Here is a 17,710-nt window from a genome sequence, read left to right on the forward strand (position 1 = left end):
TGTATGTAGGTGTTATGTGTCTCTGTACACTGAACCACACACATATATCATTCCTAACATTTGTGATAATCTTCTGCCTGATAAAGACTCCTTGGTTTTTGGCCTTTTTATGAAAAAAAGAAAAAAGGTCTCTCACCTGTGAAATAGAAGGTTGGACTATTAGGCTAGCATGTCATGGGAAGTTTGGGAGATTTTTTTTAAAAGCTAAATTTGTGGTATTGGCTCAGTTTCTCAGGATTTTCTTATTTTTCATAAGATTAACATGCAGAAAAAATCTGCATATAAGATGAACTAAATTTATTAGCTATTGGTTATATCTGTATCTCAGGAGTGTTTATGAAGTAAAGAATATTGTAAAATAGCTTTCTTTATTAAACATTTCTCCTGAAATTTGGTTAATACTCTTTATTCATACAATAAAAAAAGATTTATTCGTTAAAAAAGGTAAGCTTTAGCTTTTGGATTAGTCTTGGGTGAACAAATATTTCCCTGTGGCTCTCTTCTCCCATTGGGTTCAGGTCACAGGACAACAGAGTTAGAACATGGATTGTTAACCTTTCTCCTCTGGCAGCAGTCTGGTGAGGCCTACTATGGACCCTTTCTTAAAAAAAAATTGTTTTTGAATACACAAAATAACATAACATTATGAAGGAAACTAATATTAAAGTACAGTTATCCAAATATTTAAAAAAACAGATTCCCAGATCTCAGGCCTAAAGGCCAGAAGAAACCTTTGACAGATAAGGAAACTCAGCCCCAGACCTGCAAAATGCATTACCCTCTGGATTATCTACATAGAAACAAAAGCAGGTTAATTTACTAAGAATATTAATGTGATATCAATATAAACAAAATTCAAACTTTAATAAATTGCTGTAAATACAGCTACCCTACAGAGAAAAAGAATACCTCGTGGCCATCTTTTGCATATGGATTGGGGTGACTAGTATGTGGAGGATTGTGTCAGGTACTGGTACATCTGAATATGCAGACACTAGACTGGGAGACCCCAGATGATGACAAGGAGGGAATAAGAGAAGATAATGCTTTACAAATCTAGAGAAAAAGTATTTTACTTCTATATTATCAAAATAATCATTCTGTTTTTTTTCCCCCTAAGCCAGGGCTAGCCACCATTTACCATAGGTGGATGCTGACTATAATTTATAAGTGACATTTTAAAATGACTCATTAGAATGATATTAAGCCATGCAAAAAGTTCACCAAAACAATTTTATTTCCAGTGTTTAATTGGGTATGCACACAGGCATGACACAGGTTTGGATTCATTAAGTCTTCATGCAGAATTATATTCTTCATAAAAGAAGCCAGTTCCATCCAGGATCCACTATCTACACGCCTATGTTACAACATTTATAACAAATCTGGTATCTGAAGAAAAGATACACATATAATATGTTCATTTAAGTTACTTATTTTACAGAAAGATTAAAAATTCAAGTCACACAAAACTCCAAAACTGTATTAAAAGTTTGAATATAAAACTCAGAGATCCAACTGGAATGCCTAAAGAATGGAAGCTCTGTATCCACCTGTGTTAAAATCGGCAAGATGTAATGAAACATTACCAATAAAATGCTTTCATCTGTTCATTTTAAGTTTTCTAATTTAACAGTCTAATTTAATTTTTTATGTCTAATTTAACATAACAATATGGCACCCTAACAAACCCAATGAATTGTTATGATGAGGCACTTTTGTTACTGACTAAACCAAAAGAACAAATTTACTGCGTACTAATGCCAGCTGTTTCACTCATCAATTTCTGGTCATAAACCTTGTATACACTACATAGCATGTTGCAACAAATACCTTATTTGTACGCAACCATCCAATATATTTTTAAAATATATATATATTTTTTTCTTAACTTTATGTTCTTCTGGCCATAGAAATGCACAGTGAAGACATTCCACAGTGCACATTGATGAAACCAGCCCAAAATGAAGGCTGCATAATAACAATTCTAGTACAGAAAAATATTTACAGAGTTATTGGAACATGTAACAGTAGCTTTTGAGTTGCTGTAGTGGATGCATCCCTCCAGTTTAGAGACACTGATGAAATTGTGACTTAGTTCCTGGGGTTAGGGATGGTTTTTGAGGATTGGCAACAGGTATAGGACTATCATTTTGGTTGACACTCTGGAAGCTTTCACCATTTATTTGTTCAGGTGATTGGGGTGGTATGGAAAGAAGGGGTCTGTTTGTCAAAGTTAAGGTGCTAGGGGAGCTGCCTCCATCTGATTTATAGATTTCTGTTATACTAGTGTTCTCCAGTCTATGCTCTCCAGGTTCTCCTGTGTTCAGGTCAGACGTGCTAGTACGTAAACGTTCTCGTGCGAGCCAGTCTGAAATGGAGAGGTCTTGGGCTGGGCATTTGGGTTTTAATCGAGTCACAGCAGAAAGTTCAGACTCTTTTTCTCCACTCTGCTCTGGAACCTTCCAAGCATTTAAAACGCTGATTTCTCCAAAATCCCTTTGCCCTCCGAGGGTGTGTCGTCTTCTGATGTTTTTCCTTTTAGCATTCTCTGCAGAGCTATTTTTCTGACTTCCCACCCCAAACATGTCATCTGCAGATGCTTTGAGCCTCAATTTTAGCCGGTCGGTTATTTTAATTCTCCAAGTGGGTTCATGTTTTTCTGATTCACTTCTAGTTGGTGCCAGCAAATTACCTGTTGACTTTCCTTTCTTCTTCATGTCAAATACTTTAGTTACAGAGGATAATTCTTTCTCATTCTTGGTGTCACCTGCACCATCACTCTCTGACTTGAACCGAGATGACTTTTTTCTGGAGAGTGTATCACATTCAATAAGCTTATGTGAACTAAATGGTTGTCTCCGGCTGTCTAAACTTGGTGTTAAACTTCCCTCAGTACAACTTAATTCACTTCCTTCTGAGTTTCTCCGACTTGTCTTTACCATTTCTTGGATTTTCCCCCGAAAGAACTTCTCCGAAAGAAAACCTGTGGCAAAAACCGGGAAATCATTTTCACTGTCTGTTTCCACAGGTCGCCCTTCACTGATCAATTCACTCTGCTCATCATCAGCCTCATCTCCCTTGCTCTCAGCAACCGACTGCACCTCTGGGCTTAGCCTGCTGGCATCGAGGCTGGTCAGGTAGGGAGAGGAGGTAGTGGCCGAGTAGTCCAAGGGGGTGGAACTGGTGTTGGCCAGAAACTCACTGCATTTAGTTTCTGGACCGAGTGACTTCTTAGCAGGGAATCTCGCCAGGGATGGCGGGGAGGGAGTGCTAAGTAGAGCACCAGGGCCAGAAGAGGTGTCTGGGAGCTGAGAAGATGTTTGCAGGCCTTCTTTAAGCACGGTGAAACGGTAGCCAAGAGTAGGTGACTTGGTGTGTTTGGAGCTGGGGGGCAGCAAGGGCTCTCCAGACACCACATTCTCTTTCCTCGGCGCCAACTTTTCCTCTTTCCTCATGTGTGAGTCTTTTTTATTGGTAGGATCTTTAGAAATACTAGTCCTTTGCTTTCTCACTGGATCATTCTCTCTTTTTGACTCTCCTTTGCTGTCCTCTTTACTATTATCATTGTAAGGTTGTTCTGCAATTTCTTTCTTTAAAAACACATTATCCAACTCATCCTCTGAGCTGCTTGGCTGTGCTTTCTCTTTTGTTTTTTTCCTCTTGCGACTGGCTGCTGCAAAGATGGAGGATACAAGCAATTCCCTGCTATACTGATCCTTTCCGGATCCCCAAGAACCCTGGAAAAGAAAAAGAAAAGGGAAACTTAGAAAAAAAAACTCAGCCATGTTCAGTTTCTCTTGAGGTTTTTGTCATATTACCCCCTGAAACTTTCTAAAGGAAAAGAACACCAATAGCCCTCATGTACCTATTTTCAAGAAAATTTCATGGTTTGGTCTCTCTCTCTTTTTTCCCCCCCAGGGATCTTTCCAAACTCTTTACCATATCCCTTAAATCCAGGACACAATATCTCAAAGGATTATTCTTGGTATTTTGAACTGACACATCAGAAACCAAAACCAAACCAAATCCATCATTTTATACAAGAGTATCCACTTGGAAGTCTTAGTCAACAAGAATTAGCTGTCATATAAGTCAAGATTTTAGGGCAGAGTGTTCTATAACTTTAAAACTGTGGAGAGGTTTAGTGTTTATTAGACAAGATGCAGTAAGTACAAATACTTTCACGAATGACCAGTCTTCCATTAGGCCTGCCAAATAGGACATTTATTATAGGTAACTGCTAAGTAAGTATCCAAAGCATAACCTTTATATCAAGGTTGCCCATGGTCACACTGCTACTTTGTAGCTAAAGTGAGAGACTGGAACCCAGTTCTCCTGACTAGAAGTCCATTACACCAAAACACTTTGAGGATGTCCATACGATTACCCTTATTTTTAAGTTAAGTTTTGGGTTGTGATGGACTTAACACCCCCAACCCATCTTCAAGATTCCTGCGTTCAACTGCTACAAGAGATTAAAAAAGGGACTGGGAAATCCTTGAATCAAGCCCCCAACCTTGAAACATAACTGCCCCAAAACATCAGATTAAGAAGAACAATGACCTTTTCTTAGTGTCTGTTGTGTTTAATGTTGTGATTTTAGCCACTTTAGAATGTTCCCTCTTTGAAAATCAATCCTTTAGCTTTCCTAATGCTGCTACAATGGGTTTTCATACTAGTTACTGTTTTCAGATTTTTATTAGTATTTTCTATTTAACCAGAAAAAAATTCATGTCATGCCAGTATTTTAAGACCACATGCTGAAAGAAACAGCCTTTATTTTTGATTATTTCAACTTTGCTGCACTTTCTAATTTGTTCATTTTAGGTATTTTTAAGTTATTAGGTATTTTTAAGTTATATTTTTGATTATTTCAACTTTGCTGCACTTTCTAATTTGTTCATTTTAGGTATTTTTAAGTTATTAGGTATTTTTAAGTTATAGGTTGCTCAAAGGCAAGGACCAATTGCCTCATGCATTTTTGAAGGCCCTCATAGTAGGTTCTTTTTAAAATCCTGCTTGAACTGTGTTATTATTCATCACCTACTCTGTGCAAGGCTAGATTGTGGAGACTTAAGAAATTTGGGTTTCATTTAGCAGGTAATAGGAAATCACTGGATGGATGTGGAAATGGGAAGCTACTGCTATGGTAATAAAGTAGTGGCTGATGACATTTATTTAGCAAAGCTCTTTACCTCTACAATTTCATTCGAACTTCACAACAAGCTAGATATTACAGATATCAATATTCACATTTTATAGAGGAGGAAACAGATTTGGATAGGGTGACTGATTTGCCTGAGGTCAGCAAGCTAAATAAGTGATGGAGGCAGGAGGTAAAGTTGATACTCTGGGATGGGAGATACTGATCTCCTGAACCAGAGTAAGGTATCACGGTGTCTTAAGCGTAGTAGGGATAGAAACCAAATTCCAGGGACTAGGAAGCATTTGTGAGGAAATGAGCTTAGTTCTTAGCCTGGGGTCAAAGAGCTCGAATGTTTTAATGGCTCTATTTCCATAGAATTGTTTTTCGTTGTAATGATATGTATTTTACTTTATATACTTGACCAACACTATTCTGAGAAGGGATTCTTCAATTTGCTCAGATGGCCAAAGGGGCCCAAGACACAAAAATGGCTAAGCACTCCTGCTGTATGATTCTAGAGTACACTGTGCAGCAATGGGAAGAAGAGAAAGAATAGGGTGGTTTAAACAGGCCAAAACTGCTTGAGGAAAACCTTTTCAAGGGTATGAGCCTTGAGCCCATTTGGAGGCTGAGGTTCAATAGTCAAATGTCAGAGCTCCTAGTACGGCCCCCTCAGCCTCGAACGTGTCCTGAGACTGACTGTACGTATCTCCATCAGGTATATGACAAGAAATGCTACAAAAGGGACTCAGACATAAGGAGGTAGGGGTCCCCTAAAGGAGTTACTGAATTGAATCTCTGCACATTTGTCAACCAGTCACAAAACAAATTTCAAAGCACTTTTCAAGACAGTAAAAGAATTTACCTTAGATTTTGCTGAGTCACTAGTAGCTGAATCTGTGTAAAGTTAAATAAAATTTGGTCAGTTGTGGCCATACTTTAAAAGTTCTTTCCACAAACGATGCAAAACTTATGGAAGAGACAGGCACAGAACAAAATGTGAAAGCAAAACCCAAACAAAACCATAGAACACAGTGGATAGTCAGAGCTCACAAAGATGCAAGCTGCAGCACAGAAAGCCACCGCCATGAAAGGATGCTGTGAATTGTAGGCAGAACCAGCTCAATGATAGGAATGGCAAAGGAGCCCTGTTCTCAATAAAAACAGAAATACTAGTGTTTATCAACCTCTCCAAATAGAAAAGTCTAGCAATAAAGAAGTTTAAAGACCTCTTAACAATTGTACTGTGTACCATATCCTGTATTTGAACTGATACACAATGCAGCACATTAGGACTATGGGTTTGTCCTAGCTACAGACTGAGACACTCAAGTGTATTTGGGTTTATTTTTGTCAGACCGTTAAACTTAACTCCTTTCAACAGAGTAGCATCATACATGGTATAATTAAGGAAGCAAAAGTTCTTAGGATAACCTTGATTTCAGGTCATATGACTTTACATTGGACAATGTTGAACATTGTGTTTTTGACCCCAGTTTTATACTTCATATTAATGCAGCCAGGGTTCCTTTTGACTAGCTATATATTAAACTGCTACCAGTTTAGTAATCATCTCTGTAACAAGTGCTATCATGAAATGGAAAAATGGAGACCATCATTTTACTGTCTGGCAAAAACTCATTATACAATTATAAAGAGGGTAGGAAGGGGCTAGCACCATTCAAGATCATGCTGATTCTGAAATTTCATTTTTCAACTTTGGGAAGATTAATTTTCAAAATTAAGGAGCTGAGCCCCATGCCACACCTCTTTTTTTGACACATGGCTAAATGCTTTATGACTTAAAAAACTGGTAGATCATACCATGCTATTTCTCCTCAGGGTCTGCTTTCAGAAATAACAAGAAACAGCAGAAAAACTTTAAGAAAGTAGCATTGATCTGTTTAAAATACTCTTAAAAGAAAATTTACAGCACAGATCAACTATTTTGGCATTTACAAGAATGGGGGATTTCTGCAGACAAGGCAGCTACAGTGTGGGCAACAGTCCTCCTTCTTCCTACAGGTCCAGCTGTCCATCAGGGACACCACAGCGTCCACTAGTGACATGACCGCGGGATAGACGCCTCCCGTTTCGCCTGTTGTGCAACACCAGTATAGATTTGCCTGTGTCAGAAAGTGCTGAAACCCCCTTTAGTATCAGAACAAGAACTAGAGACAAAGGGAGAAGACTGGGAGACAATAGGCCCGGTTAGTGCAACAGTACATCAGGGAAATATTGTTTACCAAAAGAGTCTAGAAACTAGAGTTTCACCAAGAGGTAGGGGAGTCACTGAGAAACAGGAGAAAGTTAACTTGTAAGAGACTGGTTTTTACTAGAGACATTACACAGACTATGTTAAACTAGTGCCATTAGTTCTAAATATTTAACTTGGTGCTTTTAAAATACATTGATAGCCTTGGGTATGAGAGTGATTTTGACCATGTAGAAGGTCACACTTTCTGCCATCACAGCAACCACATATTCAGTAGCATCGATCTGTTTTACCTTGTGATGACAATTACATGGATAACTGTGAATAAAGAAAACAGGGCTATGCATGCTCATTTCCCCTCATACGTCCAAATCTGACAGACTTGTCAACAAGCATTCCAACTCCATGCACTGCCAATGGCACTATCATCACTGTAAGATACTCAAGATCAATCAGAAAAAGGAGAATCAGTTTATTAGTGGAAAGGAAAAAACAAGGAGAAAAAGAAAAATCATAGTGAATTATTACTTAGGATTTATTTGCTCTATCATTATAATATAAGCCAGGAGGTTTTTCTAGCCTACAGATTAACACTGCCCAGGCAAAGTTACCTGATACATCTCCAGGAGATACGCCCGTCCTTCCAATGTTGGTCAGTAAATGATCTATGTTTGGCACTGGCTGAGATTCTACAGTGGTTTCCTCCTGAACTGTTGTCTATGGTTAACAAACAAAGATCCCTTCAACATTTCTTCAAAGTTATTTCATTATATTTTTAATAACATTTAGAAATGCCCACTAACCCAAGAACACTATTTTCCCATGTACTTTAATTTTCTGCACTGCTTTATCTTAAAACAACAACAAAACCATGTATTTTCATGACAAATTCAGAAGCAAGAAACCAAATTCTGAAAGGCAGAGCTAATAGTGACAAATGGTAGACTATGGTCACACTGTTAAAAATTTGGGACTGTGTGTCTAAATCAAAATAACCAACCACAAATACAAAAGAAAAAAGGAACTAAAGGAACTTACAAGAGGCTCTTCTGCACCTTCTTCTGTGAAAAACCAGTCATGCTAAAAATTTAAAGTAAAAAAAAAAAAGATGAGAAAACCCTCCAAATTGTCATTAGGATGGAGGACAGGAGAGAGAGGAAAAGATGTCTGTTAACAAAAAGGAGAAAGAATTTAAATCCAAACTGTCTTCCATTCAAAGAGCCTGTTCTAAAAGATTAATCACCCACTTACATGTTGGATAAGGGTTTCTACAATTTTGTACTGGTCAGGCATGTGAGTCACCATGTGTGTCATGTTATCTTCTGATGTTCTCACAAGGGTTGGACCAAAAACAATGGCTAGATTTCTTGGTTCCATCTGAAAAAAAGAATAGGAAAGGGTGGAGAGAGGGAAAAGATGGCATTATGTTATCCAAAAATATCAGTAGTTTTCTGGCACAAAAGTAAACCTACAGTTTCTATCTGAAAGGTTGTCTTGAAGAAAAATACCAATTAGGTGTCTTCTCACTTTGTCATTTCTCCCTACCTGCAATGCTAATTCTTGTCCATTTCACATCCTTCACCTTTTTAAAAATTCAGTCCAAAACATACCTTTCAGGAATCCTAGGCATTAATATAAATAGTCTTAATTCTGAGTGCCTTCTGCAAATACATGCTTGGTACTATTTTAACTGCACTAATTTAAACATTGTTCTGTAAATATTTCTAAGTCTTTGCATGGGGGCTGGGTACCTCCAATTTGATTATCAGGGTCTCAAGGATATGGACTTTGTGTGCATATTCTTGGTATCTCATAATGATGTAAAGATATATTGTTCTGAAATTAACCAGTGTTTGAACAATGGTTAGCTGATTTTACTTCATCTATTGTTCAAGAAACAGTCCCTTGGAAAGAGCAACTCTTGAAACTAAAACAGAATTGTGTAATTCAGATCAATTTATCATAAAGCATTTACTAAGCCCTTATTATGTTTCAGACACTACGTTAGGTGTTGGAAAAGTCCCTGCCCTCAAGGGCATACGTTCTATTGGTCGTAACAACAGTATATACAACAATAAGTCCATGGAGTAAATGCATGTTAATTGAATAGTGGCTCAGGAAAGGTCACATGAATGACATATTGTTTAAGATGAGCTTAGAAGGAAGCTAGGGATTCTAAGAGGCAGAGGGGAGGCAGGATTGCATCTCAGGAACCTGTGTAAAGGCAGGGAGATGAGAAAGACTAGGTCATGTCTAAAGGAGAAGCAAGGAGGGCAAATTGGCTAGTGTCAGGTTCTTGAAAGACAAGACTGGAAAGAGAAGCTGGAGCCAGACTGTGAAGGGCTTTAACTACAAAATAAAGGAGTTTTTGCTGTTTTTACTACAGACAAGTTACAAGAGTTTTTTAAGCAGGAGAATGACATGGTTCTTTCTACCCGTACTTTAGGAAAATCATTTTGAAAGCTGTGTGGGTTTGAAATGAGGGAGACTGCATACAATACCACTACAATAACAATCCAGGTCAGAAATAAGGAGATGTATATAAGAGATGTTGTGAAGGCAAATATTTGGTAACTGATTAGATACAGGAGGGGACAAGGTAAAACAAAAGTTCTGGATGACTTCGAGATTTTGAATCTGGGTACCTGAAGGATGGTGGTTCCCTCAACAAAAATGGGGACATCTGGAAGTTGTGCGGGAAAGGTAAGTTGTGATTATCTAACATGGTGGGGTAAGATGGCCATCAGATAAAGATGATCTGAAATGTTGAATACGCAGTTCACGAGAGGGGATCTGGATCTTGGGAGAGTGCCTGGGGCTGGTTGTTTATAGATGGGGAGTCCTCTGTATAGATTTAAAACCATGGCGGAGGATGAGAAAAATCCAGAGAGGAGAGAATATCAAGGAGCAGAGGATGGTCAACAGTTTCAAATGTCTCAGAGATCAAGTGAAAGCATCTATTGAGTACTTTATGTGTCAGGCACTGGGCTATTTCTAAAGCACTGCAGATATGAGATAACGCCCTCAAAGAGCTCACATTATAATGGGAGTGGGATGAAGAAGACCCTAACGTTATTAAGGAAGACTAGGAGAGGACTCTTGCAGGAGGTGGAATTTTAGCTGAGTCTTGAAGGAAGAATGAAGAGTAGGAAGAGGTCTTTTGGCTCAGCAAACAGATCATCTGTAACTCTGCACTGTGGTTAAGAGGAAGAGCAGAGGCATTGAGTGTAGACAGCTTTTTCCTAGGAGTTTGCTTATGAAAGGGAGAAAAGATAAAGTACCAATAGCTCTGAGGGATGGTGGGGGCAAGGAAAGATATTTTTTTTCTTTTTAAGGGGTAGGAGAGGAAGAGGACTGGCTTTGAAGGGAAAGGTTGCCTCTTCATCAGACTAGAATTCTGAAGCAAAGGAGAGAAGATAGGATTTAGAGTCAGAAGATCCTCTAGTTCATTTTTTAGAGTAGGAAACTCAGGCCTTAAAGTTAAATAACTCATTCAAGGTCACATACCAGGTAGTAATCAGCAGAACTCAGACTTACACCAAAGTTTTTAATTTAACTATACTGTTCAATTTAAGTGGAACTACATTACTATCATTTGGTATAATATAAAACAGCAAATGAAGTTCTCTGACCATAGTGAAATTTTCATGCACCCAATATGTCAAGTGCTGCAATGTATACTACTAAATGAGAAAGAAGCATATCAAGGGTAGGCCAGTCAAGGAAAAAAACAGGAAAAGATGTGCTGAGAGAAGCCAGGAATTTTTTTTTTCAGGGAGATACCAGAGGCAGAAAACAAAATTGTAAAGGGTCCTACATAAATAGGGAGCATAATGCATGTCCCAGCACTCCCTGTATTTGAAACTCTTTTTATACGACTATGATTTTAAAAGTTCAGAGTAATCTATTACCTCACAATTTTTTTCTGCAAATCTGTATTCCCACTCCTATCATAGTGACCCTGCAACTTATGACCTTTGTAAAGGCAAGGAGATGAGAAAGACTGATGTGTCTAATGAGTGGGAAATAGGCCAGTTTGCTAAGAGCATTGAGTACTTTCAGAAGAAAAATATCTGAACCATCAGAACTCATTTACATCTGTGCCTGTTCCTTCTACCGCTTCTGAATCTGGGGACCTACTTAGTGATGAAGCCAGGCAGACAAATCCGTACCTGCTCCTCTTAATTAGAAGGCTACTTTTGATTTTGTTGCATAAAGCATAAAGTTTAGATTATTATATTAGATATTAGAGAATATTTCTTGAATCCTTTATTTACCTACCTTATTTTTTTCTGAATTTTCTGCTACTGTCTTCAGATGAGCAGAGAGAAACTTAAGGGTTTCATAATGATGTTCAGGCAAGTCATGAATCTGTAAAAACAACATTTTAGTGATGGATTTAAAATTTTTAAAGCTTTCTGTTGTAATTCCCAAACTGACTAATAATACTCACTAGTCTTTTTAATGTTTTTAGACGCTCTAGGGGATCTTCTTTTCGATTTGCTTCAATAAAGTCTGCATATTTCTCTGGCAACAGAAAGACATTTTTTTCTCTCAAATGATTAGGTTGAATGTATTCTTTGTATTGTTAGCAAAATAACAAGTATTTAGGGAAAAAGGGTGGGTCTTGAGTAGGTTTAAAATTTAGGCCTCCGAAATGACATTGATTTTAATGAGAATGATGTTAAAGCAATTTAGAGCGCAGAAGTTCCATGCAAGCAGGAACTTTGCCTTAACCATATCTCTCTTCTTCCTGCCCCCAACATCAACAAGATCGTCTATCTCTGTATGTGTAGCAATGTATGTGCATGTGTGTATGTGACATGCTCAGAAAGATTTGTTGATTTATTAAAAACATGTAAATATAATTAATGTTTACAGATTCTTAGTGCCAGAAATAAGGAGAGACACAACAATATAGTTTGGCTGAATGTAAATCATTTGTATATAAATTTGTTTTGTAGGGATCTGTACATAAACTTATTTTCATGGATTTACCAAAAAGAAAAAATATCCCAGTTTAGTACCATATAACTCTACTTCCAGCTTAATTTTCTTTGAAATCAAACCTTAGGGGTAGGAAAGTTAAACTGGTTTTACAAAAGATAACTTACCATTTGTGAAGAGAGGCTCAGGGAGTTTTCTGAAGAATGATTTCAGTAAGCTACTAATCACATTCAAGTCTCGCCATTTCTAAGTATTCAAAATGGAAATACATAATATGTTATAGTCACCTAACATTCTGAAACATTCAGATCAATGAAAATGCATGATTTAACTTACATCATCCTGTATATCAATATCAGCCATTCCCTTGTTGAGTTCTTCTTGCATACTTGAGATAGCAGCATTATTTCCAGGAACTCTGTAAATACCTGTATATTCAAGTCCTCTTTCTTCAACTAATTTGCAGCATATGTCAACTATTAGTGGAATGTACTACAAAATAAAGAGACAATTCTAATTATTACAGGCCTCAAATGGTCTTATTAAGCCATTATTTATCTCTACATAGAATATATTTCTCAAAAAAATGATTTGCTATTTATTTAGGTCTTGAAGAATCAAGAGAATAGGGAACTTCGTTGTAACCGAGTTAAACGTATTTGGAATGCTGGGATGGAAATGAAGATCAGAGAAGCAATAATCCAAACTGAATGAGGATATGGGGGAGGGGGGGAAGGGCTATCTAATAGAGTACTGCATGTGGGAATCTGGAAGGCTCAGATTCGGAATCCTGCCTTCAACATTTATTAGCTGTGAGAATTGTGGGCAAGTTACTCATCTTTGGGAAGACCCAGTTTCCATGAAACGGATCTAATGATAACTGCAACATCTTTTTCACAGGGTTGTTATTGTAAATCTTAAAGTAGCAAATATATGTTTATTATTATTACTATCAAATGACTGAGCAAGTCCTGGCTGAGCGATGAACACCAGAAGTTCATGAAGTATGGGGTAGAGCCTTCCAAACCTGTGTTGGACTGACAAGCCAGAGCTGAATACACTGTACCTTGACACCAACATTGTGATGTCATCAGTCCTCTTTGAGTACGAAGGACAAAAAACAACAATAAAACAGGTCAGTAGAGAAGTGTATGCTGGGCACATTTAGGTTACACATTACAAAAAAAAAAATTGTGCGCAACTGCAGAATGTCATGGAAGAAAACATAACACACATACAAAAAGATGAGTCCGTCACTGAAGTGAGGACAAGGGATTACCAATGGATACCTTGTGCCTCTGGTGGTAGCTACAAAACATCAAGAGCATGAAAGTAAGGGCCTCGGCATGTGTGCACACCCCTGCCAGGGGCAAATTTTTGGAAAGACATGATTTTCCGTATCACAGATTGTTCTCTGTATAGCTGCAGGGGAGCACCCACATTGATGAGATTACAGATGTTTTGGACTATTAGGGTACAAACAAAGCTTTTGTCTCCTACCCGATTGGTATGAGCTGGGGGGCAGTCATCCAGTCTGACACCAAAGGTTCCCACAGCAGTTGGCTTTTTCTCAAATGTTTTCCTCATGATGTTTGGAATGCCTTTTCTCCATGTGCCTTTGTCTTTTGGAGGACTAGTGTCATCTTTGGTTATTGTTGAAAATGAGGAGATGTTATATTTGGGGAAAAAAGAGGGGACACAAATGTTTGAATCATAATTCAAATACATGGACTATTTTGGCTTAAACGAGATCCCTTTAATATTTTTTTTTTAAAAAGATGCACCAATTAACAATGTTGTAAGTCATCCTAATCCATCACTTGTCTTTCATTACCAAATGAAAATTACCTTCTTCCATATATTTTTAAAGTGCACTAAGTTTTTTTCATTCTTTTACAATGTATACTATGCTGAATTTTTCAACGAGAAAAATTCCACAAATGTTCACAAAGTATCTAGTATAACTAAGGTACCTGTGCTAGAAATACAGAGAAAGATTCTTTAAATATTCTAGATTCATGATCTTATACTCCAACATGTTTGAGTTTCTAATGCTCCTCTACTTATGCTAACACATCTGCATACACACACATGGATATATGTGAGCACAGAAATACAGATTCCTGCTCTGTAACCACAGGGCCTCAGAGTGGCTTATAGCCCTCAGAGGTTAAGAGCCACAACCCAGATTTGCTAGAGGTGAGATTTGAACTCAGGTTTTTTCTGATTCTGAGGCCAGCTGTCTACCTGCTACTCCATATATATCCATGCTGCCTCTCATTCTTCTATCTAAACAGAAAAATAAAGCATTGGATAATATGCCTGGGGGCTTTCAGACTTCCATTCCAGATAATATGATCATGGTGTTTTCCTGCTGACTGGTCTTACTGAGAGTTTATTAAAGGGACATTTAAATTATTAGTGCTGGTAGTAGTGAGTCTTGTGAAGAAAAGACAGAGCTTGAAATGAACTAAATTCCAAAGTGGGCCTCTTTAAGTAACAGGATAGCCCATCTAATTTATGTGTATGTCATGCCAATTTCTCAATATCGTCCAGGCTTAATTTCTATATAAGACAATAGGTGCCACAACCAAATTTTGTACTTGCAATTTTAAGGAATACATTTTGCTTACTTTTTTATTTTTGTAATATATACTATATAAAGCTACATCTTTTGAGTCTAAGGACAAACAGGCCTATGGCCCTTAAAAGCTAGGTAAATCCAACCACTGAGGCTTAGTAAGAACAACATTTAGGAAAGAATTTTTAAAGTTAAAACACTTTTAGAACTTAATATTTCTAAGTAGTCTTAATCACTGAATGTGTTAAATTTACCCAATAAAAACATGTACCTTTACTGAAGAGTTTTCTTTCTGACTCTTCTTTGGGAGAGTGTGGACTCTGAAATTTTGGTTCTGATTTAGCACCAAGCAAAGTCTGCCTGATACTGAGACTCTGGCGAGGTGTTTTGGGCAATTGTTCTGCTTTGCTGAAGGAAGAAAATAAACAGTTAACAGTTACTGGCTTTCTCTCCACACCCTTTCCCCTCAAAATCAATTAAAAAACAAAACAAAAACCAAACAAACATCTTACCTCAACAGACTATTATATTCCTTTATCCTCCGGCTAATTAGGTCTCTGCTAGTCGCTCCAGTATCCTATAAAACAAGTGGAAGCCAGGATTGAAATATCGACTTTATGGAAGGGTCCAATTTTCAAAACATACAAGAAGTGAGGCTTTACATTTTCTCTCTGGAACCCTTTGGGGCTTGAAATAAATTGACAGAACCTACAAAATGCTGGTCAGAGAAGCCTGAGATTTTAGAAGAACTCTGACACAAAAGGAAGCTGGGGAAATTCTGGGCTCAAATGGAGAAAGTTAATCCTATTTTCATATGGAGAATTTGCCATATAAGCATCACTAGCATACACATTATCTCACAGAAACCCTATTCACACCTTGGCAGGACACTTTTTTGAAAACATAGTAGAGAGTAGAAAGTAGCATAAGAAGATTTGGATGTATCAGATTCTGGGACTTATTTCCCTCCTGACACTGGGCGAAGAACAGGAGCTTCTCTGAATTTGAGTAGGAGAAAGGAACCCTAGACAAGCTCTCACCCCCACTCCCTGCATTCTGCAACAGTCGCTAAAGTGAGAACAGGCCAATCAAGGCATCAGACAGGTCTCCCTCAAACAGTAAGTTTCCCTCGCTGGTGGTATTCAAACATCAGCTGTGAACGTCTTACCTCAGCTGATCAAAATGTGAAAAAGCATAGAATTAGCTTGGTGTGAGTTTTCCAAGTAGCCTCAGTCTGATGGCAGAATTCTATTAATGGTCATAACTACAATAACATAATGGTGTATTTTCTGTGCTTTCTGTACATTATCCTGAGTGTGTGTCTTAAACTAACCGAAGAGTTATCATGTGAAAAGGGAGTGTGAGTGAGAGGTGTACAACGAAGACCAATAGGTATGTTTTACAGAGGGAGAAGCCTCCCTAATATGAGAGGTATGCAAAAAACAAATGTGCTACCTGGAAAGGAAATGAGTTCCCTGTCACTGGAAATGTTGTCAGGAATGTTATGACGGGAATTTCTATCCTCAGATATGAACTAGATGAAAATATCTCTGAGGTCCTTCTCAACTCTGAGATTTTATAATTTCTCCTTTTTCCTCACAAAAATCCTGTGAAATAATAATCTTCCCATTAGAGAGAAAACAAGAAACAGAGAAGCTAAGGTATAGGGACAAAGTCACCATCTGATGAACAATCCAATGGAGCTGTCTAGGAAAGCACAGAAAATCCACCCCCTACTTTCCCTGTTCCATAATGGTGAATTTCTGGTAAGTAAAATTACAATAGGAATACAGTTGCTTTCTCCTCACCATCAAGAGCTTTATAGCAAATGGCATATAAAATAAAGGCTCTCCAGTCTGAAATCTTGGTACCCTGTCAGAAAAACACACCTCTTCACTGAGGTTGCTGCTTTCCTGGATGGTCTTGATCCAGGCTAACATGTCATCTCTGTCTTCAGCTTGAAACAAGTATTCACAATCTGAGGTGGTGAGCCTGAATACATTTTTCCTCTTGGTTTCACTGTAGGAAATATCTATCAAGCAAGCATTCACACTGATAGGTTGTTCTTCCTCTGATGGTGTTGTCTGTTCTCTTTTATCTTTGTGCAAGTAAAGCGAATGGCCCCGAAGGACGACATACATCTGTTTCCATGGCCGAATGCTCCCACCAACTCGCTGGAAAACATAACCAGCACATAGAGGACACTGACTGGAGTGTTTGTGCAAAGCTGCTCATAAAAAGTTATAGAAACCAACTCAAAAAGTATTCCCCTTTCGGATAATAATAGCTTACTTTTATATAGTGTTATAAGTTATATGATGAGAACACATCCCTAAAGTGCTGCATATCCCTACTTTTGAGGAACCAACAATCTAGATGGGGAAGTATAAATGAAAAAAATTATACAATGTAAGTATACTGTAACTACAGACAGTCAGAATGAGGTAGGGTCAGAAGAGGGTTTTTTTAGGAGGAAGTAAGGACTGAGAAACCTTGAAGCATAAGATGGAACTAGCTCAGCCAAGAGGATCCAAAATACATTATGAACAAAAAATGAACAGAATTGAAAAAAGTATTCAATAATTTCATAGCAAATGATACTATCCAAACAGACAACAAATTTATTATGATGGCCTTTAAAGATCTTTATCACTGAAAGGAACTTTACTCATGATTAAGTTGGCCAATGGACACTTTGCAATGTTTTTACAGGGAGATTCTCCTTAAAGGTTATAATATCTAGGTAAAATTTAAATACACTTAATTTATAAAGAAGTGAAAGTATAACAGATTTAAACTGGAAAAGGATTAATAGCCT

At 37.7% G+C, this 17,710-nt stretch overlaps 1 protein-coding gene across 2 annotated transcripts in view; it reads right to left on the bottom strand.

The window, feature by feature from the left end:
- Positions 1 to 1,214: 1,214 nt before the first annotated feature.
- The window catches only part of ARHGAP21 (Rho GTPase activating protein 21), a 139,701-nt gene continuing 123,205 nt past the window's right edge, over positions 1,215 to 17,710 (bottom strand). For both annotated transcript variants that reach the window (XM_036758914.1, XM_036758913.1), the window contains 13 exons: positions 16,782 to 17,066; positions 15,405 to 15,469; positions 15,164 to 15,300; positions 13,812 to 13,954; positions 12,648 to 12,803; positions 12,479 to 12,557; positions 11,818 to 11,891; positions 11,646 to 11,735; positions 8,616 to 8,741; positions 8,403 to 8,444; positions 7,976 to 8,081; positions 6,015 to 6,046; positions 1,215 to 3,740 (listed from right to left, as the gene is read on the bottom strand). In XM_036758914.1, coding sequence (XP_036614809.1) covers positions 2,070 to 3,740; positions 6,015 to 6,046; positions 7,976 to 8,081; positions 8,403 to 8,444; positions 8,616 to 8,741; positions 11,646 to 11,735; positions 11,818 to 11,891; positions 12,479 to 12,557; positions 12,648 to 12,803; positions 13,812 to 13,954; positions 15,164 to 15,300; positions 15,405 to 15,469; positions 16,782 to 17,066 — 3,006 coding nt within the window. In that variant the 3' untranslated portion in view covers positions 1,215 to 2,069. The remainder of the gene's footprint in view (positions 3,741 to 6,014; positions 6,047 to 7,975; positions 8,082 to 8,402; positions 8,445 to 8,615; positions 8,742 to 11,645; positions 11,736 to 11,817; positions 11,892 to 12,478; positions 12,558 to 12,647; positions 12,804 to 13,811; positions 13,955 to 15,163; positions 15,301 to 15,404; positions 15,470 to 16,781; positions 17,067 to 17,710) is intronic.

The sequence above is a fragment of the Trichosurus vulpecula genome, chromosome 5 (assembly GCF_011100635.1).
Source record: "Trichosurus vulpecula isolate mTriVul1 chromosome 5, mTriVul1.pri, whole genome shotgun sequence".
Classification (NCBI taxonomy): domain Eukaryota; kingdom Metazoa; phylum Chordata; class Mammalia; order Diprotodontia; family Phalangeridae; genus Trichosurus; species Trichosurus vulpecula.